This window comes from Ranitomeya variabilis, chromosome 1 (assembly GCF_051348905.1).
Source record: "Ranitomeya variabilis isolate aRanVar5 chromosome 1, aRanVar5.hap1, whole genome shotgun sequence".
Lineage (NCBI taxonomy): Eukaryota > Metazoa > Chordata > Amphibia > Anura > Dendrobatidae > Ranitomeya > Ranitomeya variabilis.
In genome coordinates this window covers 549,556,420-549,580,417 of record NC_135232.1, presented here as the reverse complement: position 1 = coordinate 549,580,417, position 23,998 = coordinate 549,556,420, and the positions used below count along the sequence as shown (strand labels likewise).

The 23,998-nt window shown below is 46.0% G+C and overlaps 1 protein-coding gene across 1 annotated transcript in view; it reads right to left on the bottom strand.

Annotated features, from left to right (window-relative positions):
- LOC143796841 (uncharacterized) overlaps positions 1 to 12,942 on the bottom strand; it is a 42,695-nt gene extending 29,753 nt beyond the window's left edge. The window contains exons 1-2 of the mRNA XM_077281048.1: positions 12,925 to 12,942; positions 235 to 1,485 (exon numbers count right to left, since the gene is read on the bottom strand). Coding sequence (XP_077137163.1) covers positions 235 to 1,485; positions 12,925 to 12,942 — 1,269 coding nt within the window. The remainder of the gene's footprint in view (positions 1 to 234; positions 1,486 to 12,924) is intronic.
- Between the last annotated feature and the right edge of the window lie 11,056 nt (positions 12,943 to 23,998).

Sequence of the window (23,998 nt, the reverse complement as noted above, 5' to 3'; positions counted from 1 at the left end):
CAACGTAGGCACGTTCCCCGGCTGCTGCTATTTGTGGTGCTAGGATTAGATATATGGTCAGCCCAGTTACCACTGCCCTATGAGCTGGTTTTTTGTGTTTGCAGACTTGGTATGTACTTTTGAGACCCTCTGCCATTGGGGTCATAACACCGTCTCACTCCGCAGAGCGACGTGGCTGAGCACTCCTGTACCTATGGACACATCAACTTTCACAGAAAAATCATTATCAGATACAGTTGGCACAGGTACAACATTTCCACCATCAATCCTAGGGAAAAAATGGTTATCAGATGCATCATTACAAGATAAAGCATGGTCAGGTAACACATGCGATTTCCCATCATCATCATCATCAGGGTTAACTTTACCCTCATTAGTAGATTGGGGAGGGGTGTCAGGGACGTAGTATGCAAACAACCTCCCCAAATCAGTCCCCAACAAAACATCAGTGGGCAAATTATCAGACAGCCCCACTTCCTTCACCCCGCTCCCGGCACCCCAATCAATATAAACCCGGGCCATCGGTAAGGGACAGCTGATGCCCCCAATCCCAGTGACAGTTAGGGTTTTCCCCGGAATGATTTCTTCAGGGGCCGCCAGTTCGGGTCGGATGAGGGTTCGTTCAGCCCCGGTGTCTTTGAGGCCTGTAGCAACACGACCTCCCACAGTGACGGGCTGTACGTTGTCACACACCCTCCCAACCACACCACCCACCAAAAGAACTGCTGCATTCGGCCCTGGGGCCTTGGCTGGGGGGTTCTTCTGCTTGGTTGGACAGAAGGTACTGATATGACCAGGCTGCCTGCAGTGGTAACACTGGCGAAGTTCGGTGGTAGGTCTGGTGCTGTTGGCCATGGGGACAGGACCTCTGGTGTGTTGGCTGGCAGGGGTACTGGCGTTGGATGCAGGCTTATCCCCTCTCCAGCTGGAGGTGACTGGCTTCTGCACTTCCGATCTACGGTTGGCCTCATAGGCATCGGCAATCTGCGCTGCTTTCGTCACATCTTTGGGTTCTCTGTCCATCACGAACTGTCGCACCTCAGCTGGGCAAAGATGGAAGAACTGGTCTTTGATCATCAGGTCTCGCAGCTGTGCAAAGGTGGTCACTGACAGTCCTTGGGTCCACTGGTCAAAGTGGGTCCCCAGTCCATGCACCACATCACTGTAACTGTCGTGTGGGCCACGTTGGAGGGTCCGAAACTTTTTACGGTACACCTCGGGTGTAAGCTGGTACTTGGCTATGAGGGCCTGCTTGATAGCCTCATAGTCACCATCTTGTTCTTGAGGGAGGGCAGCAAACGCCTCCAGAGCTTTGCCTCTCAGCCCTGGTGTCAGGTATCGTGCCCATTCTTGTGTAGGCAGCTGGTACTGCCTGCAGGCTTTCTCAAAGGCCCGCAGAAAAGTGTCCAAGTCTCCATCCTTTTCCATAACAGGAAAGTGGACGGGCCAGGGCGTTGGTGTCTGAGCGCTGCTGGGCTCACGGCTCTGGGCAGTGGAAGGCGTCCCCCCCTGCCGGAGCATCTCCAGTTCATGTTCTCGCTGGGCTTGGCGCTCGGCTCGCTGGGCCTGGGCCTCTCGCTCGGCTCGCTGGGCCTCTCGCTCGGCTCTCTCTGCCTCTCGCTGGGCCTCTCGCTCGGCTCTCTCTGCCTCTCGCTGGGCCTCTCGCTCGGCTTGCTCCTGGTATTGCTGGATCAGCTGCAGACGTCTCTCTAGGTCATCTGCGGAGCATTGTTGCAGAGCCAGCTGCAGGTGGAGGTCTGCGCCTGTTATGGTTCCCAATGGCAGGGACATAGGCAAAAACAGGACTAGCTCTAGGAAGATGGAATCTAAGCTGACCGCGATGCTGAACCTCACGCACAACTACCAGTGGCCGGGGAACGTACCTGCGTTTTATCCCTAGACGTCTCGCACCAGCCGGAGATCTAGCTACCCCTAATAGAGGAAACACAGACCTGGCTTGCCTCCAGAGAAAACCCCAAAGTGATAGTAGCCCCCAACATATAATGACGGTTAGTTAAGAGGAAAACACATACGCAGGATGAATACAGGTTCAGCAAAGAGAGGCCCACTAACTAGATAGCAGAAAATACAAAAGTGGACTTCGCGGTCAACTCAAAACCCTACAAAATACCATCCTGAAATGACTTTAAACTCCGGTATCAACTCATGACACCGGAGTGGTCATTTCAGTTCACTAGAGCTTCCAGCAGCAAGATTCATATAAATGCACGCTGGGCAAAAGGTACAAATGATCCAACTTATCTGAATCAGCAGACTTGGAGCAGGTAGCAAGTAACAGAGGAGCTCTGGTAACATTGATAGCCGGCAAGTAAATGACTGAGAAGCCAGACTATATAGGAGACTCCCATTTCCTGATGGGAACAGGTGCACAGGAGATAAAAGACAGAAGTCAACCAGTACCACCAGTAGCCACCAGACGGAGCCCACAAACAGAATTCACAACATGCGCCCCCCTGGTTGCCAGTAGGGCCCGTATTCAGTGGTTGGACCTCTGCTGCAGCACCATGTTCGCTGGTGCTGGTATCTGCGGCCTCTGGGCTCTGTGAGTGGTCTAGAGCGGCTTCCCATTGCACCAGTTCAGCGAACATTTTAGTCTTGGTCTTGTTCTGGGGGTTCAGGCCATGGTACATGCATATCCCAGCAAGAGTGTCCTTCTTCTGCTGGGTGTACCAGGCTTCTCCTTTCGCAGCCATGGTTGCCAAATAAAAGATAGAATAGAAAAACGAAGAGAAAGGGAGGGGATAATTACCAGTACACAATTGTCTCACAACTAATAAGCACTGAGTTCGTTCTCCAAACTTATTTGCGCAGAGTTCTCGCAAGAACTTTCTGCAAGTTTTTAGTGAGAGGAATGATTGCTCAAACCAAATCACTAATGCTCTAAGATCCCACCGCCTTGCCACCAATTGTCACGATTCCCACCGTGACTGTCTCCAATTGTCACGATCCCTTAGCCGTGGCCCGCAGTTTGTCACGAAAATCCACAAGGATTCCTGACCACTGCCACCATTAGGTCATGGATTGGGGTGACTTTAGACCAGCAGACGGCTATCACATGTGCAGGGGGGCTTATCCTCGTTATCCCTCCACTGTCACAATGTGATAAAAAAAAACACACAAGGTTATTGACCTCTTAGTTTACAGCAGGGGCTTATTTTAGGTATCCCACTGCTCTTCAATATACCATGAACTGCAGGGATTTGTGTATCCCGCTTACAGTTTCACTCAACCCTTGCAGCTCTCTGGCGCCCCCCTTACTCTCAGGTCAGATTAGGTACTGCACCTAGGGTAATTAGCCGCCAGAAAGGCTGCCTGCTATGTACTGGCTATTGGGCGCGCTGCAGCGACGCGATAACTACTCCCGCTCAGGCAGGAACAATAATTATCAAGCCGCAGTCGCTACAGTGACCCCCAAAACCCTGCACACGGTAAGCTGCCACCAGCTCCGATTAAACGGGTCCGGAGCTAACCCAAAACAGTAGCGTAATTCCCCTTCAAGAGACTTAGGGTACGTTTTTAGAGCAGGGAGGAAGAACTGGCATGAAATAATATACCCCACAAGGAGTAGGCACTGCTTTATAAAAATATTTTACAAAGATGTTACAAGTGAGACAATTGCAAATATGTACAAGGTAATTATGAAAATAAAAGGATTAAATGAAGAAAAGATAACACTCACATTTCTCAGATCATTGCATTGCAGGCAACCATACGTCCCAGCTCATTGGACGTGCTGCTCAGGTCTGTCCAGGAAAAACTCACAACAACCCCCTGGAAGCCTGCCAGCAACTTTATAACCTACAGCCTGTGACCTCACAGAAAGGGCTGGCTTTTCCAATCCCTCCTACCTCTTCCTTTTTACTAACAGGGCATGAAATATATCTGATGCCCGTAACTTCGCTCCAGAACATGTCATAATCGTACCATACCCAGCATTCATCTCGTATTATCGCTGGCATTCTAGTGAGATCAAATATGTCCTATTTGGGATGTATATTTACAGAGAAATCCCTACTTCTTCACCTGATGGAGTTAAAAGCTCATGTTTAGAGTGATGGGTAGCTCCTTCTATGGAGATTACAAATATATGTTTTCGTGGTCTTAACTTAAACGATTTGCCTAATATCTTACAAAAACAGAACAAAGGACTTTCATGATTCTAGAAGGTTCTAGTCCAGTGATAGCTGGACAAGAGCTTACGCGGCAGGAAATGCCGGTCGTAAATACCTTTCTTCAATAAAACTCCCCTCTCACATACATTGGCAAGGCAAGCTCAACTCTGAAGTAAAAGAGAAGGGGGGTTTCTTAGCCCACATCCTGGGCTGACAAGAGAAACTCAACTTATATGATATTTCCTACCATATCGTGACAGAGCGCAAGATACATTACAGGGGGCAACCGACAGTCATAAAAGAGCGCAAGACACATAACAGAGTGCAAACGACAGTCATAAAAGAGCGCAACACACAACAGAGGGCAACCGACAGTCATAAAAGAGCGCAACACACATAACAGGGGGCATACCGACAGTCATAAAAGAGCGCAACACACAGAACAGAGTGCATACGACAGTCATAACAGAGGGCAACACACATAACAGAGGCAACCGACAGTCATAAAAGAGCGCAACACACATAACAGAGGGCAACCGACAGTCATAAAAGAGCGCAACACACATAACAGGAGGCATACCGACACTCATAAAAGAGCTCAACACACAGAACAGAGTGCATACCACAGTCATAACAGAGCGCAACACACATAACAGAGGCAACCGACAGTCATAAAAGAGCGCAACACACATAACAGAGGGCAACCGACAGTCATAAAAGACTACAACACACACAACAGAGGGCATACCGACAGTCATAAAAGAGCGCAACACACATAACAGAGGGTATACCGACAGTCATAAAAGAGCGCAACACACATAACAGAGGTCAACCGACAGTCATAAAAGAGCGCAACACACATAACAGAGGTCAACCGACAGTCATAAAAGAGTGCAACACACATAACGGGGCATAACGACAGTCATAAAAGAGCGAAACACACACAACAGAGGGCAACCGACAGTCATAAAAGCGCAACACACATAACAGAGGGCAAACGACAGTCATAAAAGAGCGCAACATACATAACAGAGGGCATACCGACAGTCATAAAAGAGCGCAACACACATAACAGTGCATACCGACAGTCATAAAAGAGCGCAACACACATAACGGAGGGCATACCGACAGTCATAAAAGAGCGCAATACTCATAACAAAGTGCAAACGACAGTCATAAAAGAGCGCAACACACATAACAGAGGGCATACCGACAGTCATAAAAGAGCGCAACACACATAACGGGGCATACCGACAGTCATAAAAGAGCGCAACACACATAACAGAGGGCATACCGACAGTCATAAAAGAGCGCAATACTCATAACAGGGGGCATACCGACAGTCTTAAAAGAGCACAACACACATAACAGGGGGCATACCGACAGTCATAAAAGAGCACAACACACAAAACAGAGGGCATACCGACAGTCATAAAAGAGCGCAACACACATAACGGGGCATACCGACAGTCATAAAAGAGCGCAACACACATAACGGGGCATACCGACAGTCATAAAAGAGCGCAACACACATAGCAGAGGGCATACCGACAGTCATAAAACAGCGCAACACACACAACAGAGGGCAACCGACAGTCATAAAAGAGCGCAACACACACAACAGAGGGTAACCGACAGTCATAAAAGAGCGCAACACACATAACAGAGCGCAACCGACAGTCATAAAAGAGCGCAACACACATAACAAAGGGCAACCGACAGTCATAAAAGAGCACAACACACATAACAGAGCGCAACCGACAGTCATAAAAGAGCGCAACACACAGAACAGAGGGCAACCGACAGTCATAAAAGAGCACAACACACATAACAGGGGGCATACCGACAGTCATAAAAGAGCGCAACACACAGAACAGAGGGCAACCGACAGTCATAAAAGAGCGCAACACACATAACGGGGCATACCAACAGTCATAAAAGAGCGCAACACACATAACGGGGCATACCGACAGTCAAAAAAGAGCGCAACACACATAACAGAGGGCAACCGAGAGTCATAAAAGAGCGCAACACACATAACAGAGGGCATACGACAGTCATAAAAGAGCGCAACACACATAACAGGGGGCATACCGACAGTCATAAAAGAGCACAACACACAAAACAGAGGGCATACCGACAGTCATAAAAGAGCGCAACACACATAACGGGGCATACCGACAGTCATAAAAGAGCGCAACACACACAACAGAGGGCAACCTACAGTCATAAAAGAGCGCAACACACATAACAGAGGGCAACCGAGAGTCATAAAAGAGCGCAACACACATAACAGAGGGCATACGACAGTCATAAAAGAGCGCAACACACATAACAGAGGGCATACCGACAGTCATAAAAGAGCGCAACACACATAACAGAGGGCAACCGACAGTCATAAAAGAGCGCAACACACATAACAGGGGGCATACCGACAGTCATAAAAGAGCGCAACACACATAAGAGAGGGCATACCGACAGTCATAAAAGAGCACAACACACATAACAGAGGGCATACTGAGTCATAAAAGAGCGCAACACAAATAACAGAGGGCAACTGACAGTCATAAAAGCGCAACACACATAACAGAGGGCAACCGACAGTCATAAAAGAGCGCAACACACATAACAGGGGGCATACCGACAGTCATAAAAGAGCGCAACACACAGAACAGAGTGCATACGACAGTCATAACAGAGCGCAACACACATAACAGAAGCAACCGACAGTCATAAAAGAGTGCAGCACGCACAACAGAGGGCATACCGACAGTCATAAAAGAGCGCAACACACATAACAGAGGGCAAACGACAGTCATAAAAGAGTGCAGCACGCACAACAGAGGGCATACCGACAGTCATAAAAGAGCGCAATACACATAACAGAGGGCAAACGACAGTCATAAAAGAGCGCAACACACATAACAGAGGGCAAACGACAGTCATAAAAGAGTGCAGCACGCACAACAGAGGGCATACCGACAGTCATAAAAGAGCGCAACACACATAACAGAGGGCAAACGACAGTCATAAAAGAGCGCAACACACATAACAGAGGGCAAACGACAGTCATAAAAGAGTGCAGCACGCACAACAGAGGGCATACCGACAGTCATAAAAGAGCGCAACACACATAACAGAGGGCAAACGACAGTCATAACAGAGCGCAACACACATAACAGAAGCAACCGACAGTCATAAAAGAGCGCAACACATAACAGGGGGCATACCGACAGTCATAAAAGAGCGCAACACACACAACAGAGGGCAACCTACAGTCATAAAAGAGCGCAACACACATAACAGAGGGCAACCGAGAGTCATAAAAGAGCGCAACACACATAACAGAGGGCATACGACAGTCATAAAAGAGCGCAACACACATAACAGAGGGCATACCGACAGTCATAAAAGAGCGCAACACACATAACAGAGGGCAACCGACAGTCATAAAAGAGCGCAACACACATAACAGGGGGCATACCGACAGTCATAAAAGAGCGCAACACACATAAGAGAGGGCATACCGACAGTCATAAAAGAGCACAACACACATAACAGAGGGCATACTGAGTCATAAAAGAGCGCAACACAAATAACAGAGGGCAACTGACAGTCATAAAAGCGCAACACACATAACAGAGGGCAACCGACAGTCATAAAAGAGCGCAACACACAGAACAGAGTGCATACGACAGTCATAACAGAGCGCAACACACATAACAGAAGCAACCGACAGTCATAAAAGAGTGCAGCACGCACAACAGAGGGCATACCGACAGTCATAAAAGAGCGCAACACACATAACAGAGGGCAAACGACAGTCATAAAAGAGTGCAGCACGCACAACAGAGGGCATACCGACAGTCATAAAAGAGCGCAATACACATAACAGAGGGCAAACGACAGTCATAAAAGAGCGCAACACACATAACAGAGGGCAAACGACAGTCATAAAAGAGTGCAGCACGCACAACAGAGGGCATACCGACAGTCATAAAAGAGCGCAACACACATAACAGAGGGCAAACGACAGTCATAAAAGAGCGCAACACACATAACAGAGGGCAAACGACAGTCATAAAAGAGTGCAGCACGCACAACAGAGGGCATACCGACAGTCATAAAAGAGCGCAACACACATAACAGAGGGCAAACGACAGTCATAACAGAGCGCAACACACATAACAGAAGCAACCGACAGTCATAAAAGAGTGCAACACATAACAGGGGGCATACCGACAGTCATAAAAGAGCGCAACACACATAACAGAGGGCAAACGACAGTCATAAAAGAGTGCAGCACGCACAACAGAGGGCAAACGACAGTCATAAAAGAGTGCAGCACGCACAACAGAGGGCATACCGACAGTCATAAAAGAGCGCAACACACATAACAGAGGGCAAACGACAGTCATAAAAGAGCGCAACACACATAACAGAGGGCAAACGACAGTCATAAAAGAGTGCAGCACGCACAACAGAGGGCATACCGACAGTCATAAAAGAGCGCAACACACATAACAGAGGGCAAACGACAGTCATAAAAGAGAACAACACACAAAGCAGGGGACATACCGAGTCATAAAAGCGCAACACAATAACAGAGGGCAACCGACAGTCATAAAAGAGCGCAATACTCATAACAGAGTGCAAACGACAGACATAAAAGAGCGCAACACACATAACAGAGGCAAACGACAGTCATAAAGCAGCGCAACACACATAACAGAGGCAACCGACAGTCATAAAAGAGCGCAACATACATAACAGGGGGCATACCGACAGTCATAAAAGAGCGCAACACACATAACGGGGCATACCGACAGTCACAAAAGAGCGCAACACACATAACGGGGCATACCGACAGTCATAAAAGAGCGCAACACACACAACAGAGGGCAACCTACAGTCATAAAAGCGCAACACACATAACAGAGGGCAACCGACAGTCATAAAAGAGCGCAACACACATAACAGAGGGCATACCGACAGTCATAAAAGAGCGCAATACTCATAACAGAGGGCATACCGACAGTCATAAAAGAGCGCAACACACATAGTAGAGGGCATACCGACAGTCATAAAAGAGCGCAACACACATAACAGAGGGCAACCGACAGTCATAAAAGAGCGCAACACACATAACAGGGCATACCGACAGTCATAAAGGAGCGCAATACACATAACAGAGGGCAACCGACAGTCATAAAAGAGCGCAACACACATAACAGAGGGCATACCGACAGTCATAAAAGAGCGCAACACACATAACGGGGCATACCGACAGTCATAAAAGAGCGCAACACACATAACAGAGGGCATACCAACAGTCAGAAAAGAGCGCAACACACATAACAGGGGGCATACTGACAGTCATAAAAGAGCGCAACACACATAACAGAGGGCAACCGACAGTCATAAAAGAGCGCAACACACATAACAGAGGGCATACCAACAGTCAGAAACGAGCGCAACACACATAACAGGGGGCAAACCGACAGTCATAAAAGAGCGCAACACACATATCAGAGGGCATACCGACAGTCATAAAAGAGCGCAACACACATATCAGAGGGCATACCGACAGTCATAAAAGAGCGCAACACACACAACGGGGCATACCGACAGTCATAAAAGAGCGCAACACACATACCAGAGGGCATACCGACAGTCATAAAAGAGCGCAACACACACAACGGGGCATACCGACAGTCATAAAAGAGCGCAACACACACAACAGAGGGCAATCGACAGTCATAAAAGAGCGCAACACACATAACAGAGGGCATACTGACAGTCATAAAAGAGCGCAACACACATAACAGAGGGCAACCGACAGTCATAAAAGAGCGCAACACACATAACAGGGGACAATTGACAGTCATAAAAGAGCGCAACACACATAACAGAGGGCATACCGACAGTCATAAAAGAGCGCAACACACATAACAGAGGGCATACCGACAGTCATAAAAGAGAGCAACACACATAACAGAGGGCATACCGACAGTCATAAAAGAGAGCAACACACATAACAGAGGGCAACCAACAGTCATAAAAGAGCGCAACACACATAACAGAGGGCATACCGACAGTCATAAAAGAGCGCAACACACATAACAGAAGGCATACCGACAGTCATAAAAGAGCGCAACACACATAATAGAGGGCATACCGACAGTCATAAAAGAGCGCAACACACATAACAGAGGGCATACCGACAGTCATAAAAGAGCGCAACCGACAGTCATCATAAAAGAGCACAATCAACAGTCATCATAACAAATATCACAAATCACAGGGAGGATATTTTTATCATCCCCACCGCTCACACTAATATGTCATGAACCGGGTTTGTTTGGTTGCCCCCAGTTCTTTTTTGCAGGAGATTTATCTATATCCCACTTCCCAGTTCCGATTAGGAACTTGCAGCTCTCTGGCGACCCCCTTACCCTCAGGTCAGACAGAGTACTACACCTAGGATAATTAGTCGCCAGAAAGGCTGCCTTACTATGTACTGGCTAATGGGCACACAGCAACGAGGGCGATATAACTACTCCCACTCAGGCGGAAACAATAATTATCAACGCCATCCGTTGCTGCCAGGTTTCCCAAATGTGCAGGACAAATCCTCTGCCACCAGCTCCGATTTCTTATCCAACCCAAGTTAGTAGCGTAATTCACTTCAGAGGACGTGACAGTACGTTATAGAGCAAGGAGAAACGAAGCTAGTAATTTTATATATTTTACTCCAAAAAGGTAGGCCGTGTTTACAAAAGGGTAAAAAGATATTACAAAAGAAGACAAGTATAGTATGTGCAAACTATTACAAATAAAAAGGGATTAACGGTGAAAATCAACTGACAGTTCTTTCATATCATGGCCGACCATACGGCTCGGGGGAAGGGCATATATCCCAGTGCATGACAGATGTGACTCTCAGCTAGACCTGGGACAAAAGACTCATGAAGAAGGATGTCTCACTCACTTATCCATGTGACCAAAACCAAGGCACTCCCCGTCGTGACCTCACTCAGAGGCTGAATACTCCCCTTCTTAAAATTATGAAAAGCCAATTTTACACATATCTTGACGTATGAACCTCATAGCAGAAAGACAAAGTTATCACTATGCTCAGCAAGACCTGAAGGTTAATTTAAGTATAAAGACATCTTTGCTGTGAGCCCCAGTTAAGCAGAAATGCATCTCTCAATTTCCGCTAAGCGCTGAGCTCCCAAAACCCACCAGTTAGTAGCTCTGTTCCTGCAGTTTCCGGAAATATTAACAGCCTATTTCTGTGAATATCCTGTTTTGATATATTTGGTCTTAAAAGACCACTGTAGCTACACAAAGGGACTGCCATGCTTTGCCACTCTTTACTTTCGGTTTCACAGCTGCAAACAAAGACATTCCTGAGGGAGGGGGAAAAGAGTGGCTTAGAATTTCACTGTGCTGGCAGGCAGAGAGAAGGGGGGGGGGGTCAGAGAGCCCACAGCGTGTGTCTGCCACCATGGTTCCTTCTAAAAAATTACTCAGAACATGACATATTATTTAGATTATCGTAACAACAAAGCACAACCGTCAGTCACTATAATAGATCACAACCGACAGTCATCATAAAGTAGCGCAACCGACAGTCATCATAATGGATCATAACCGACAGTCATCATAAAAGAGTGCAACTGACAGTCATCATAAAAGATTGCAACCGACAGTCATAATAGATCACAACCGACAGTCATCATAAAAGAGCGCAACCTGCAGTCACAATAGTTCACAACCGACAGTCATAAAAGAGAGCAACCGATAGTCATCATAACAAAGCACAACCGACAGTCATCATAATAGATTACAACCGACAGTCATCATAAAAGAGCGCAACCGATAGTCACCATAACAGAGAGGAACAGTCATCATAACAGCACAACTGACAGTCATCATAACAAAATGCAACCAACAATCCTCATAAAAGAGCCCAAATGGCAGTCATCATAAAAGAGTGCACCCGACAGTCATCATACCAGAGAGCAACCGACAGTCACCATAACAGAGAGCAACTGACAGTCACCATGACAGAGCACAACTGACAGTCATCATAACAGAGCGCAACTGACAGTCATCATAAAAGAGCACAGCCGACAGTCACCATAGCAGACAGCATCTGACAGTCATCATAAAAGCGCACAACCCACAGTCATCATAAAAGAACGCAACCGACAGTCATCATAATAGATCTCAACCGTCAGTCATCATAAAAAAGCGCAACCGACAGCCAACATACCAGAGAGCTACCGACAGTCCTCATAACAAAGCGCAACCGACAGTCATCATAAAAGAGCGCAACCAACAGTCATTATAAAAGAGCGCAACCGACAGTTAACATAAAAGAGCGCAACCAACAGTCACCATAACAGAGAGCAACTGACAGTCATCATAAAAAAGCGCAACCGACAGTCATCATAAAAGAGCGCAACCAACAGTCATCATAATAAATCACAACCAACAGTCATCATAAAAGAGTGCAACCGACAGTCATGATAATAGATCACAACCGACAGTCATAATAGATCACAACCGAAATTTACCATAGTAGATCACAACCGACAATCATCATAAAAAAGCGCAACCGACAGTCATCATAACAGAGAGCAACTGTCAATCATCATAAAAGAGCAGGAAAAGGTGTGTACTCCAGCTCCTAAAATCTTGAAATTCTTTATTGGTGCATATAAATATAGAGTGATTAAAATCCTTGCTCAAAGCTGAATGCAGTCATGAGGATACACACCTTTTCCTCATCTTCCATTGCTGCACGTCTTGGTCGGGACGAAATCTCCGTGCTCCTTCGGTCTGTCGGTGAGCTGGCTGTGGCTTTTAGCCTTATTTTTCTATATAATCATAAAAGAGCGCAGCCGACAGTCATCATAAAGGAGCGCAACCAACAGTCATCATAATAGATCGCAACCGACAGTCATCATAAAAGAGTGTAACCGACAGTCATTATTATTATTTATTTATATAGCACCATTAATTCCATGGTGCTGTACATGAGAAAAGGGGTTACATACAGGGTTATAGATATCGTTAACAGTAAACAAATTTACAGTAACAGACTAGTAAGGAGGGGAGAGGACCCTGTCCTTGAGGACTTGCATTCTTTGGGATAATGGGGAAAAGACAGGAGGTCAGGGTGCTGCAGCACTGGTGGTGGTGAGGGGGAAGCTCGGGTGGTTGGCGAGGCGGCAGCTCGGGTGGTTGGTGATGTTGCAGCAGCTCGGGTGGTTGGTGAGGCGGCAGCTCGGGTGGTTGGTGAGGCGGCAGAATGGATACTGCAGGCTGTAGGCTTTCCTGAAGAGATGGGTGTTCAGGTTCCGTCTGAAGGATCCGAGGGTAGTGTATAATCGGACATGTTGAGGCGTGGAATTCCAGAGGATGGGGATATTCGGGAGAAATTTTGGAGGCAGTTGTGTGAAGAACGAATAAGTGATCATAAAAGAGTGCAACAGACAGTCATCATAATAGAGCGCAACCAACAGTCATCCTAATAATGCGCAAAAGACAATCCTCCTAAAAGAGTGCAACCAACAGTCATCATAGTAGATCACAATCGACAGTCATCATAAAAGAGTGCAACCGACAGTCATCATAATAGATCACAACTGACAGTCATCATAATAGATCACAACCGACAGTCACCATAGTAGATCACAACCAACAGTCATCATAAAAGAGTGCAACCGACAGTCATCATAATAGATCACAACTGACAGTCATCATAATAGATCACAACCGACAGTTACCATAGTAGATCACAACCGACAGTCATCATAAAAGAGCGCAACCGTCAATCATCATAATAGCGCAACCAACAGTCATAAAAGAGCACAACTGACAGTCATAAGAGATCGCAACCGACAGTCATCATAAAAGAGTGCAACCAACAGTAATCATAAAAGAGTGCAACCGACAGTCATCATAAAAGAGAACAACCGACAGTCATCATAAAAGAGCGCAACCGACAGTCATAACAGAGTGCAACTGACAGTCATCATAAAAGAGTGCAACCGACATTCATCATAATATAGAGAGCAACCGACAGTCATCATAATAGTGCACAAAAGACAATCCTCATAAAAGAGTGCAACCAACAGTCATCATAACAGAGCGCAACCGACAGTCATCATAAAAGAGCACAACCAACAGTCTTCATAACAGAGCACAACTGAGTCATTGTCACGATACTGTAAAAATGCCATATTGTGGGTTTAGTTTCAGTAGGTTACATGGCTTCCAGACACACGTTACAGTTTCGACTCCCCTTTCTCCCCCTCTGCATTCGCTCATACAACAAACAAAGCCCTATGGCAGATACTCTCTGCAACTTGATACCAATGTGTGAGCAGTTTATTGCTTTTAATTGCAGAAGACCAATCCCCTAAATCCACTCATTCGCCCTCCCTTACCAACCCAAGGAATGTCTTTGTCTGGTGAAAACAAAGCGTAAAGTCTAGGAAAAGGGGAGATTTCAGTCCCTAAGTGATGTCACCACAGGTGGAGTGCCTGGGTTTTAGGCTAAGAAACAAGTAGTGAAACAAGCAGTTTTCTGAAGTCTTTGTGTCCGGGGTGTAGCTGATATATAGATGGGACATACATTTAGATGTGTGGATCCTACAAAGCCCACAGGCCAGCCATGATGATATGAAATTATCTGAACGCTATGTGTTTTTCAATTTTAATCCTTCTTTTATTTGTAATTGTATTGTACACATATATTTATCTTCTTTATAATATATTTTTAATACTTTGTAAACACTGCCTACCTTTTTTTGGAGTAAAATATATAATTTACTAGCTTGTCTCTATATGAACTGTCGCGTCCTCTGAGGTGAATTACGCTACTGATTTGGGTTGGCTCTGGACCTGTTAATCCTTAGGAAATTGGAGCTGGTGGCAGCATACTTTGTTCTGTGCGATTGGGAATCTCTGTAGCGACCAGCGGCGTTGATAATTATTGTTCCCGCCTGAGTGGGAGTGGTTATATTGCCCCCGCTGCAGCATGCCCAATAGCCAGTACATAGCAGGCAGTCTTGCTGGCGACTAATTACCCTAGGAGCAGTACCTGATCTGACCTGAGGGTAAAGGGGGCGCCAGAGAGTTGCAAGTTCCAAACTGGAAGTGGGATATAGATAAATCCCCTTCAGAAGGAACCAGGGGCAACTAAACAACCCCAGTTCGTGACAAATTGGGGTGAGTAGTGGGGACAATAAAGATATCCTCCCCAGGATCCCTGACATATTGGTGACAGCACGGTGGAATCCGTGACATCTTGGTGGCTGCGGTGGGATCCGTGACAGTCATCATAACAGAACACAACCGACAGTCATCATAACAGAGAGCAACTGTCAGTCATAAAAGAGCCCAACCGACAGTCATCATAAAAGAGTGCAACTGACAGTCATCATACCAGACAGCAACAGTCACCATAACAGAGAGCAACTGACAGTCACCATGACAGAACGTAACCGACAGTTATCATAACAGAGCGCAACTGACAGTCATCATAAAAGAGTGCAACTGACAGTCATCATACCAGACAGCAACAGTCACCATAACAGAGAGCAACTGACAGTCACCATGACAGAACGTAACCGACAGTTATCATAACAGAGCGCAACTGACAGTCATCATAACAGAACCCAACTGTCAGTCATAAAAGAGCGCAACCGACAGTCACCATAATAGATCACAACCGACAATCCCCATAAAAGATTACAACCGACAGTCACCAAAAAAGTAGAGTAGGTATTGGTGTGCACTCAAGGTCACTGTAGAAGCGAGGTGCTGGTAGAACGAACCATGGTGGTCCCTGAAATAAATAGCAAAAATTCACCGCACAGTACACTCTAATGGAATGATTTGCAACCATCTGTGGAATTTTATTTTAGACAAATAAAATAAGTGCCAAGTTACAAAAAATTGATCCAAAACCCAGTAAAGTAGTGTCACCCGACGTTTCGACCCTCCCGGGTTTTAATCATGGGGTTTACTAAAAGACAAAGGGTAAGCGAATAAAAAACATGTACATATATACAAGAAAAACAATATAACAATAAAAAGAAAAGGACATTCTCAAGGTGCAAATGGCACAAATAGAGTTGGAACCAGGTCTAATACATTAGTCGATATCTAGCTACATAATATAGAGCCATATGAATAAGGTAGGGAATAAGTCATACAGTATCAACAAGTTTATGACCATGCTTGAGTCGTAAATAGGGTAGGGAATAAGTCATAAAGTATCAACAGGTTTATAAGCATGCTTGATAAAAGATAAACTTGGCACACACAAGACTCAAGATGCAGTGAAAATTTAATAAGGTAAAGTACATACAGTGTATGTACTTTAACTTATTAAATCTTCACTGCATCTTGAGTCTTGTGTGTGCCAAGTTTATCTTTTATCTAGTACGGCTTGGGCACCTACTTGAGCACCACTCATTAGTTGTGCCTACGTGTCTTCATTCTATGAGCATGCTTGAGTCCTGAATAGGGTAGGGAATAAGTCATACAGTATCAACAAGTTTATGAGCATGCTTGAGTCCTGAATAGGGTAGGGTATAAGTCATACAGTATCAACAAGTTTAGGAGCATGCTTGAGTCCTAAATAGGGTAGGGAATAAGTCATAAAGTTTCGACAGGTTTATGAGCATGCTTGAGTCCTAAATAGGGTAGGGAATAAGTCTTACAGTATCAACAAGTTTAAGAGCATGCTTGAGTCCTAAATAGGGTAGGGAATAAGTCATACAGTATCAACAAGTTTAGGAGCATGCTTGAGTCCTAAATAGGGTAGGGAATAAGTCATAAAGTTTCGACAGGTTTATGAGCATGCTTGAGTCCTAAATAGGGTAGGGAATAAGTCTTACAGTATCAACAAGTTTAAGAGCATGCTTGAGTCCTAAATAGGGTAGGGAATAAGTCATACAGTATCAACAGGTTTATGACCATGCTTGAGTCCTGAATAGGGTAGGGAATAAGTCATACAGTATCAACAAGTTTATGACCATGCTTGAGTCCTAAATAGGGTAGGGAATAAGTCTTACAGTATCAACAAGTTTAGGAGCATGCTTGAGTCCTAAATAGGGTAGGGAATAAGTCAAACTATCAACAGGTTTATGAGCATGCTTGAGTCCTGAATAGGGTAGGAAATAAGTCATACATTATCAACAAGTTTATGAGTATGCTTGAGTCCTGAATAGGGTAGGGAATAAGTCATACAGTATCAACAAGTTTATGACCATGCTTGAGTCCTAAAGAGGTAGGTGTAGGACATAAAAGACCTAGGAGGTTCCAATAATTAAGAGAACCAGGAAGCAAGGACAAAAGAGTATAACCGACAGTCACCATAGAAGATCACAACCGACAGTCACCATAAAAGATCACAACCGAAAGATCACAACCGACAGTCATCATAAAAAAGCGCAACAACAATCACCATAAAAGAGCGCAACCGACAGTCATCATAACAGAGCACAACTGTCAGTCATAAAAGAACGCAACCGACACTCATCATAAGAGCCCAACCGACAGTCATCACAAAAGAGTGCAACTGACAGTCATCATACCAGAGAGCAACCGACAGTCACCATAATAGATCACAACCGACAGTCCCCATAAAAGATCACAACCGAATCACCAGAAAAGAGCACAATCAACACCATAAAAGAGCGCAACCGACAGTAGCCATAAAACAGCGCAACTGACAGTAACCATAAGAGCGCAACCGACAGTCATCATAAAGGAGCGCAACCAACAAACACCATAAAAGAGTGCAACCGACAGTCATCATAAAAGAGCACAACCGAGTCAACATAAGAGTGCGCAACCGACAGTCACCATAAAAGATCGCAACTGACAGTCACCATAAAAGACCACAACTGTCATGATAATGTATAAAATGGAGTAGGATTTTTCATTTTCCCTGTTAGCACGCACGCTGTGGGCTCTGACCCCCTTCTCTCTTTGCTTCTGCTGCTGTGTGTGTGTAAATCCTAAACTTCTCATTCCCTCCCACAACAAGAATGTTTACGACCTCTGTAGCTGCAATAGACAATTCTCCCATCTAGTACCAGCTGAAACTGGTCTAGTCTCTCTCAAAAGACATGAGGTTCTTTGTTCTATTATAGTAAGATATTGGGCCACTGATTTTGGCTAGAAAACTACGGAGTACATATTGCGAATTCCCATCAGTAGATCTGTCAATCACTGTAAGCACTAGCAGCTAAACACAATGAGTACAAAGTGTGGATTTCTCCGGAACCGTGTGGAACAACTAGTCCAAGTGCGGTATCATTAGAAAGCAAATTTTAATATAAGATGAATGATGGGGGTGCTGTGACTCTGCCATGTTCTGAAGCCAAGATATGAGAATTATAAGTATTGCTGGTACAATCTGTAACTTTGAGGAGAGGGGAGGGTGAAGGTAAACCAGCCCCTTTAGTGATGTCATAAGCCTGCAGGTATAAGTGACTGCACTCAGCCCAGCCTTTTTTTGTCTTGCCTGGGATTTCACTACAGAAAGACCTCCTGATGCACTGGGATATTTAGGCTTCGCCTACCAACATGGATAGCTGAAATGATCTAAGCAAATGTGAGTTTTATCTTTCTTTAATCCATTTTTTTTATAATTGCTGTACATACTTTAACCCTTTCACGACATGCGCCGTACATGTACGGCGCATGCCGTGTCTCCCCCTTTGATGTGGGCTCCGGCGCTGAGCCCACATCAAAGTCGCGACATGTCAGCTGTTTTGTACAGCTGACATGTGCGCGCAATAGCAGCGGGTGAAATCGCTATTCACCCGCCGCTATTAACCTGTTAAATGCCGCTGTCAAACGCAGACAGCGGCATTTAACTAAAGCATCCAGCCCGGCGGCCGGAAATGACGTCATCGCCGACCCCTGTCACATGAGACCTCTATGGTTACTGATGCCGGCCTGCTGTGAGCGCCCCCCTGTGGTCGGCGCTCACAGCACACCTGCATTTCAGCTACATAGCAGCGATCTCATGATCGCTGCTATGTAGCTGAGCCAATCAAGTTGTGCCAGCTTCTAGCCTCCCATGGAGGCTATTGAAGCATGGCACAGGTAAAAAAAAAATGTTTTTAACCCCTTCCCGACCCATGACGCCACGTAGGCGTCATGAAAACCCGTGCCAATCCGACCCATGACGCCTATGTGGCGTCATGGAAAGATCGCATCCCTGCAGATCGGGTGAAAGGGTTAACTCCATTTTCACCCGATCTGCAGAGACAGGGGGAGTGGTACTTCAGCCCAGGGGGGGTGGCTTCACCCCCCCGTGGCTACGATCGCTCTGATTGGCTGTTGAAAGTGAAACAGCCAATCAGAGCGATTTGTAATATTTCACCTATGAAAATGGTGAAATATTACAATCCAGCCATGGCCGATGCTGCAATAGCATCTGCCATGGCTGGAGACCCTGATCTGCCCCCCCCCCACCCCACCGATCGCCCCCCCAGTCGTCCTTTCTGCCCCGATCTCCTGTCCGCTCCCCTCCTCCCTCCTGTCCGCTCCCCCGGTCCTCTTGTCCGCTCCCCCGGTCCTCCGATCCCCCCCCCCCGTGTTCCGATCCCACCCCCCCATACTTACCTAGCTTCCATGTCCCTCCCGGTGTCCGGCCGTCTTCTCCATGGGCGCCGCCATCTTGGAAAATGGCGGGCGCATGCGCAGTGCGCCCGCCGAATCTGCCAGCCGGCAGATTCATTACAAGTACATTTTGATCGCTGTGGTAGGTTCTATCACAGCGATCAAAATAAAAAAATAATAAATAACCCCCCCCCCTTTATCACCCCCATAGGTAGGGACAATAATAAAATAAAGAAAATATTTTTTTTTCTTTTTCCACTAGGGTTAGAACTAGGGGTAGGGTTAGGGGTAGGGTTAGGGTTACGGGTAGGGTTAGGGTTAGGGGTAGGGTTATGGCATGTGCACACAGAGCGGATCGGCCGCGGATCCGCAGCGGATCGGCCGCGGATCCGCAGCGGATCGGCCGCGGATCCGCAGCGGATCGGCAGCGGATCCGCAGCGGATTGGCCGCGGATCCGCAGCGGATCGGTCGCGGATCGGCAGCGGATCGGCCGCGGATCCACAGCGGATCGGGCGCGGATCCGCAGCGGATTGGCAGCGGATCCGCAGCGGATTGGCAGCGGATCCGCAGCGGATTGGCCGCGGATCCGCAGCGGATTGGCCGCTGCGAATTCGAAGCAGTTTTCCATCAGGTTTACAGTACCATGTACACCTAAGGAAAACCAAATCCGCTGTGCCCATGGTGCGGAAAATTCCGTGCAGAAACGCTGCGTTGTATTTTCCGCAGCATGTCAATTCTTTGTGCGGATTCCGCAGCGTTTTACACCTGTTCCTCAATAGGAATCCGCAGGTGAAATCCGCACAAAAAAACACTGGAAATCTGCTGTAAATCCGCAGGTAAAACGCAGTGCCTTTTACCTGCAGATTTTTAAAAAATCGTGCGGAAAAATCTCACACGAATCCGCAACGTGGGCACATAGCCTTAGGGTTAGGGTTGGAATTAGAGTTAGGGTTGGAATTAGGGCTAGGGTTTGAAATAGGGTTAAGATTAGGCTTGTGGTTAGGGTTACGGATAGGGTTAGGGGTGTGTTGGGGTTACAGTTGTGGTTAGGGTTGGGATTAGGGTTACGGTTGGGATTAGGGTTAGGATTAGGGTTAGGGTTGGAATTAGGGTTACGGGTGTGTTGCGGTTAGGGTTGTGGTTAGGGCTGTGTTGGGGTTAGGGTTGTGATTAGGGTTATGGCTACAGTTGGGATTAGGATTAGGGGTGTGTTGGGGTTAGTGTTGAAGTTAGAATTGAGGGGATTCCACTGTTTGGGCACATCAGGGGTCTCCAAACGCAACATGGCGCCACCATTGATTCCAGCCAATCTTGCGTTCAAAAAGTCAAATGGTGCTCCCGCCCTTCCAAGCCCCGACGTGCGCCCAAACAGTGGTTTACCCCCACATTTGGGGTACCAGCGTACTCAGGACAAACTGGGCAACAACTGTTGGGGTCCAATTTCTCCTGTTACCCTTGCAAAAATAAAAAATTACTTGCTAAAACATAATTTTTGAGGAAAGAACAATTATTTTTTATTTTCACGGCTCTGCGTTATAAACTTCTGTGAAGCACTTGGGGGTTGAAAGTGCTCACCACACATCTAGATAAGTTCCTTCGGGGGTCTAGTTTCCAAAATGGGGTCACTTGTGGGGTGTTTCTACTGTTTAGGCACATCAGGGGCTCTGCAAATGCAATGTGACGCCCGCAGACCATTCCATCAAAGTCTGCATTTCAAATGTCACTACTTCCCTTCCGAGCCCTGACGTGTGCCCAAACAGTGGTTTACCCCCACATTTGGGGTACCAGCACACTCACAACAAACTGGGCAACAAATATTGGGGTCCAAATTCTCCTGTTACCCTTGTGAAAATAAAAAATTGCTTGCTAAAACATCTTTTTTGAGGAAAGAAAAATGATTTTTTATTTTCACGGCTCTGCGTTGTAAACTTCTGTGAAGCATTTGGGGGTTGAACGTGCTCACCACACATCTAGATAAGTTCCATGGGGGGTCTAGTTTCCAAAATGGGGTCAATTGTGGGGGGTTTCTACTGTTTAGGCATATCAGGGGCTCTGCAAACGTAACATGATGCCCGCAGACCATTCCATCAAAGTCTGCATTCCAAAACGTCACTACTTCCCTTCCGAGCCCCGGCATGTGCCCAAACAGTGGTTTACCCCCACATATGGGGTATCAGCGTACTCAGGAGAAACTGGACAACAACTTTTGGGGTCCAATTTCTCCTGTTACTCTTGCAAAAATAAAAAATTCTGGGCTAAAAAAATATTTTTGAGGAAAGGAAACGCATTTATTATTTTCACGGCTCTGCGTTATAAACTTCTGTGAAGCACTTGGGGGTTCAAAGTGCTCACCACACATCTAGATAAGTTCCCTTGGGGGTCTAGTTTCCAAAATGGAGTCACTTATGGGGAGTTCCTACTGTTTAGGCACATCAGGGGCTCTGCAAACGCAACCTGATGCCCGCAGAGCATTCCATCAAAGTCTGCATTTCAAAACGTCACTACTTCCCTTCCGAACCCCGACGTGTGCCAAAACAGTGGTTTACCCCCACATATGGGGTATCAGCGTACTCAGGAGAAACTGGACAACAACTTTTGGGGTCCAATTTCTCCTGTTACCCTTAGGAAAATAAAAAATTGTGGGCTAAAAAATCATTTTTGAGAAAAGAAAAATTTTTTATTTTCATGGCTCTGCGTTATAAACTTCTGTGAAGCACTTGGGGGTTCAAAGTGCTCACCACACATCTAGATTAGTTCCTTGGGAGGTCTAGTTTCCAAAATGGGGTCACTTGTGCGGGAGCTCCAATGTTTAGGCACACAGGGGCTCTCCAAACGCGACATGGTGTCCGCTAATGATTGGAGCTAATTCTCCATTCAAAAAGCCAAATGGCGTGCCTTCCCTTCCGAGCCCTGCCGTGCGCCCAAACAGTGGTTTACCCCCACATATGGGGTATCATCATACTCAGGACAAACTGGACAACAACATTTGGGGTCCAATTTCTCCTATTACCCTTGGGAAAATAAAAAATTCTGGGCTAAAAATCATTTTTGAGGAAAGAAAAATTATTTTTTTATTTTCACGGCTCTGCGTTATAAACTTCTGTGAAGCACCTGGGGGTTATAAGTGCTCACTATGCATCTAGATAAGTTCCTTGGGGGGGTCTAGTTTCCAAAATGGGGTCACTTGTAGGGGAGCTCCAATGTTTAGGCACACAGGGGCTCTCCAAACGCGACATGGTGTCCGCTACCGATTGGAGCTAATTTTCCATTCAAAAAGTCAAATGGCACGCCTCCCCTTCAGAGCCTTGCCGTGCACCCAAACAGTGGTTTACCCCCACATATGAGGTATCGGCATACTCAGGAGAAATTGCCCAACAAAATTTAGGATCCATTTTATCCTGTTGCCCATGTGAAAATGAAAAAATTGAGGCTAAAATAATTTTTTTGTGAAAAAAAAAGTACTTTTTCATTTTTACGGATCAATTTGTGAAGCACCTGGGGGTTTAAAGTGCTCACTATGCTTCTAGATAAGTTCCTTGGGGGGTCTAGTTTCCAAAATGTGGTCACTTGTGGGGGAGCTCCAATGTTTAGGCACACGGGGGCTCTCCAAACGCGACATGGTGTCCGCTAAAGATTGGAGCCAATTTTTCATTCAAAAAGTCAAATGGCGCTCCTTCCCTTCCGAGCCCTGCCGTGCGCCCAAACAGTGGTTTACCCCCACATATGAGGTATCAGCGTACTCAGGACAAATTGGACAACAACGTCCCTGGTCCAGTTTCTCCTTTTACCCTTGGGAAAATAAAAAAATTGTTGCTAAAAGATCATTTTTGTGACTAAAAAGTTAAATGTTCATTTTTTACTTCCATGTTGCTTCTGCTGCTGTGAAACACCTGAAGGGTTAATAAACTTCTTGAATGTGGTTTTGAGCACCTTGAGGGGTGCAGTTTTTAGAATGGTGTCACTTTTGGGTATTTTCAGCCATATAGAACCCTCAAAATGACTTCAAATGTGAGGTGGTCCTTAAAAAAAATGGTTTTGTAAATTTTGTTGTAAAAATGAGAAATCACTGGTCAAATTTTAACCCTTATAACTTCCTAGCAAAAAAAAAAAAATTGTTTCCAAAATTGTGCTAATGTAAAGTAGACATGTGGGAAACGTTATTTATTAACTATTTTGTGTCACGTAGCTCTCTGGTTTA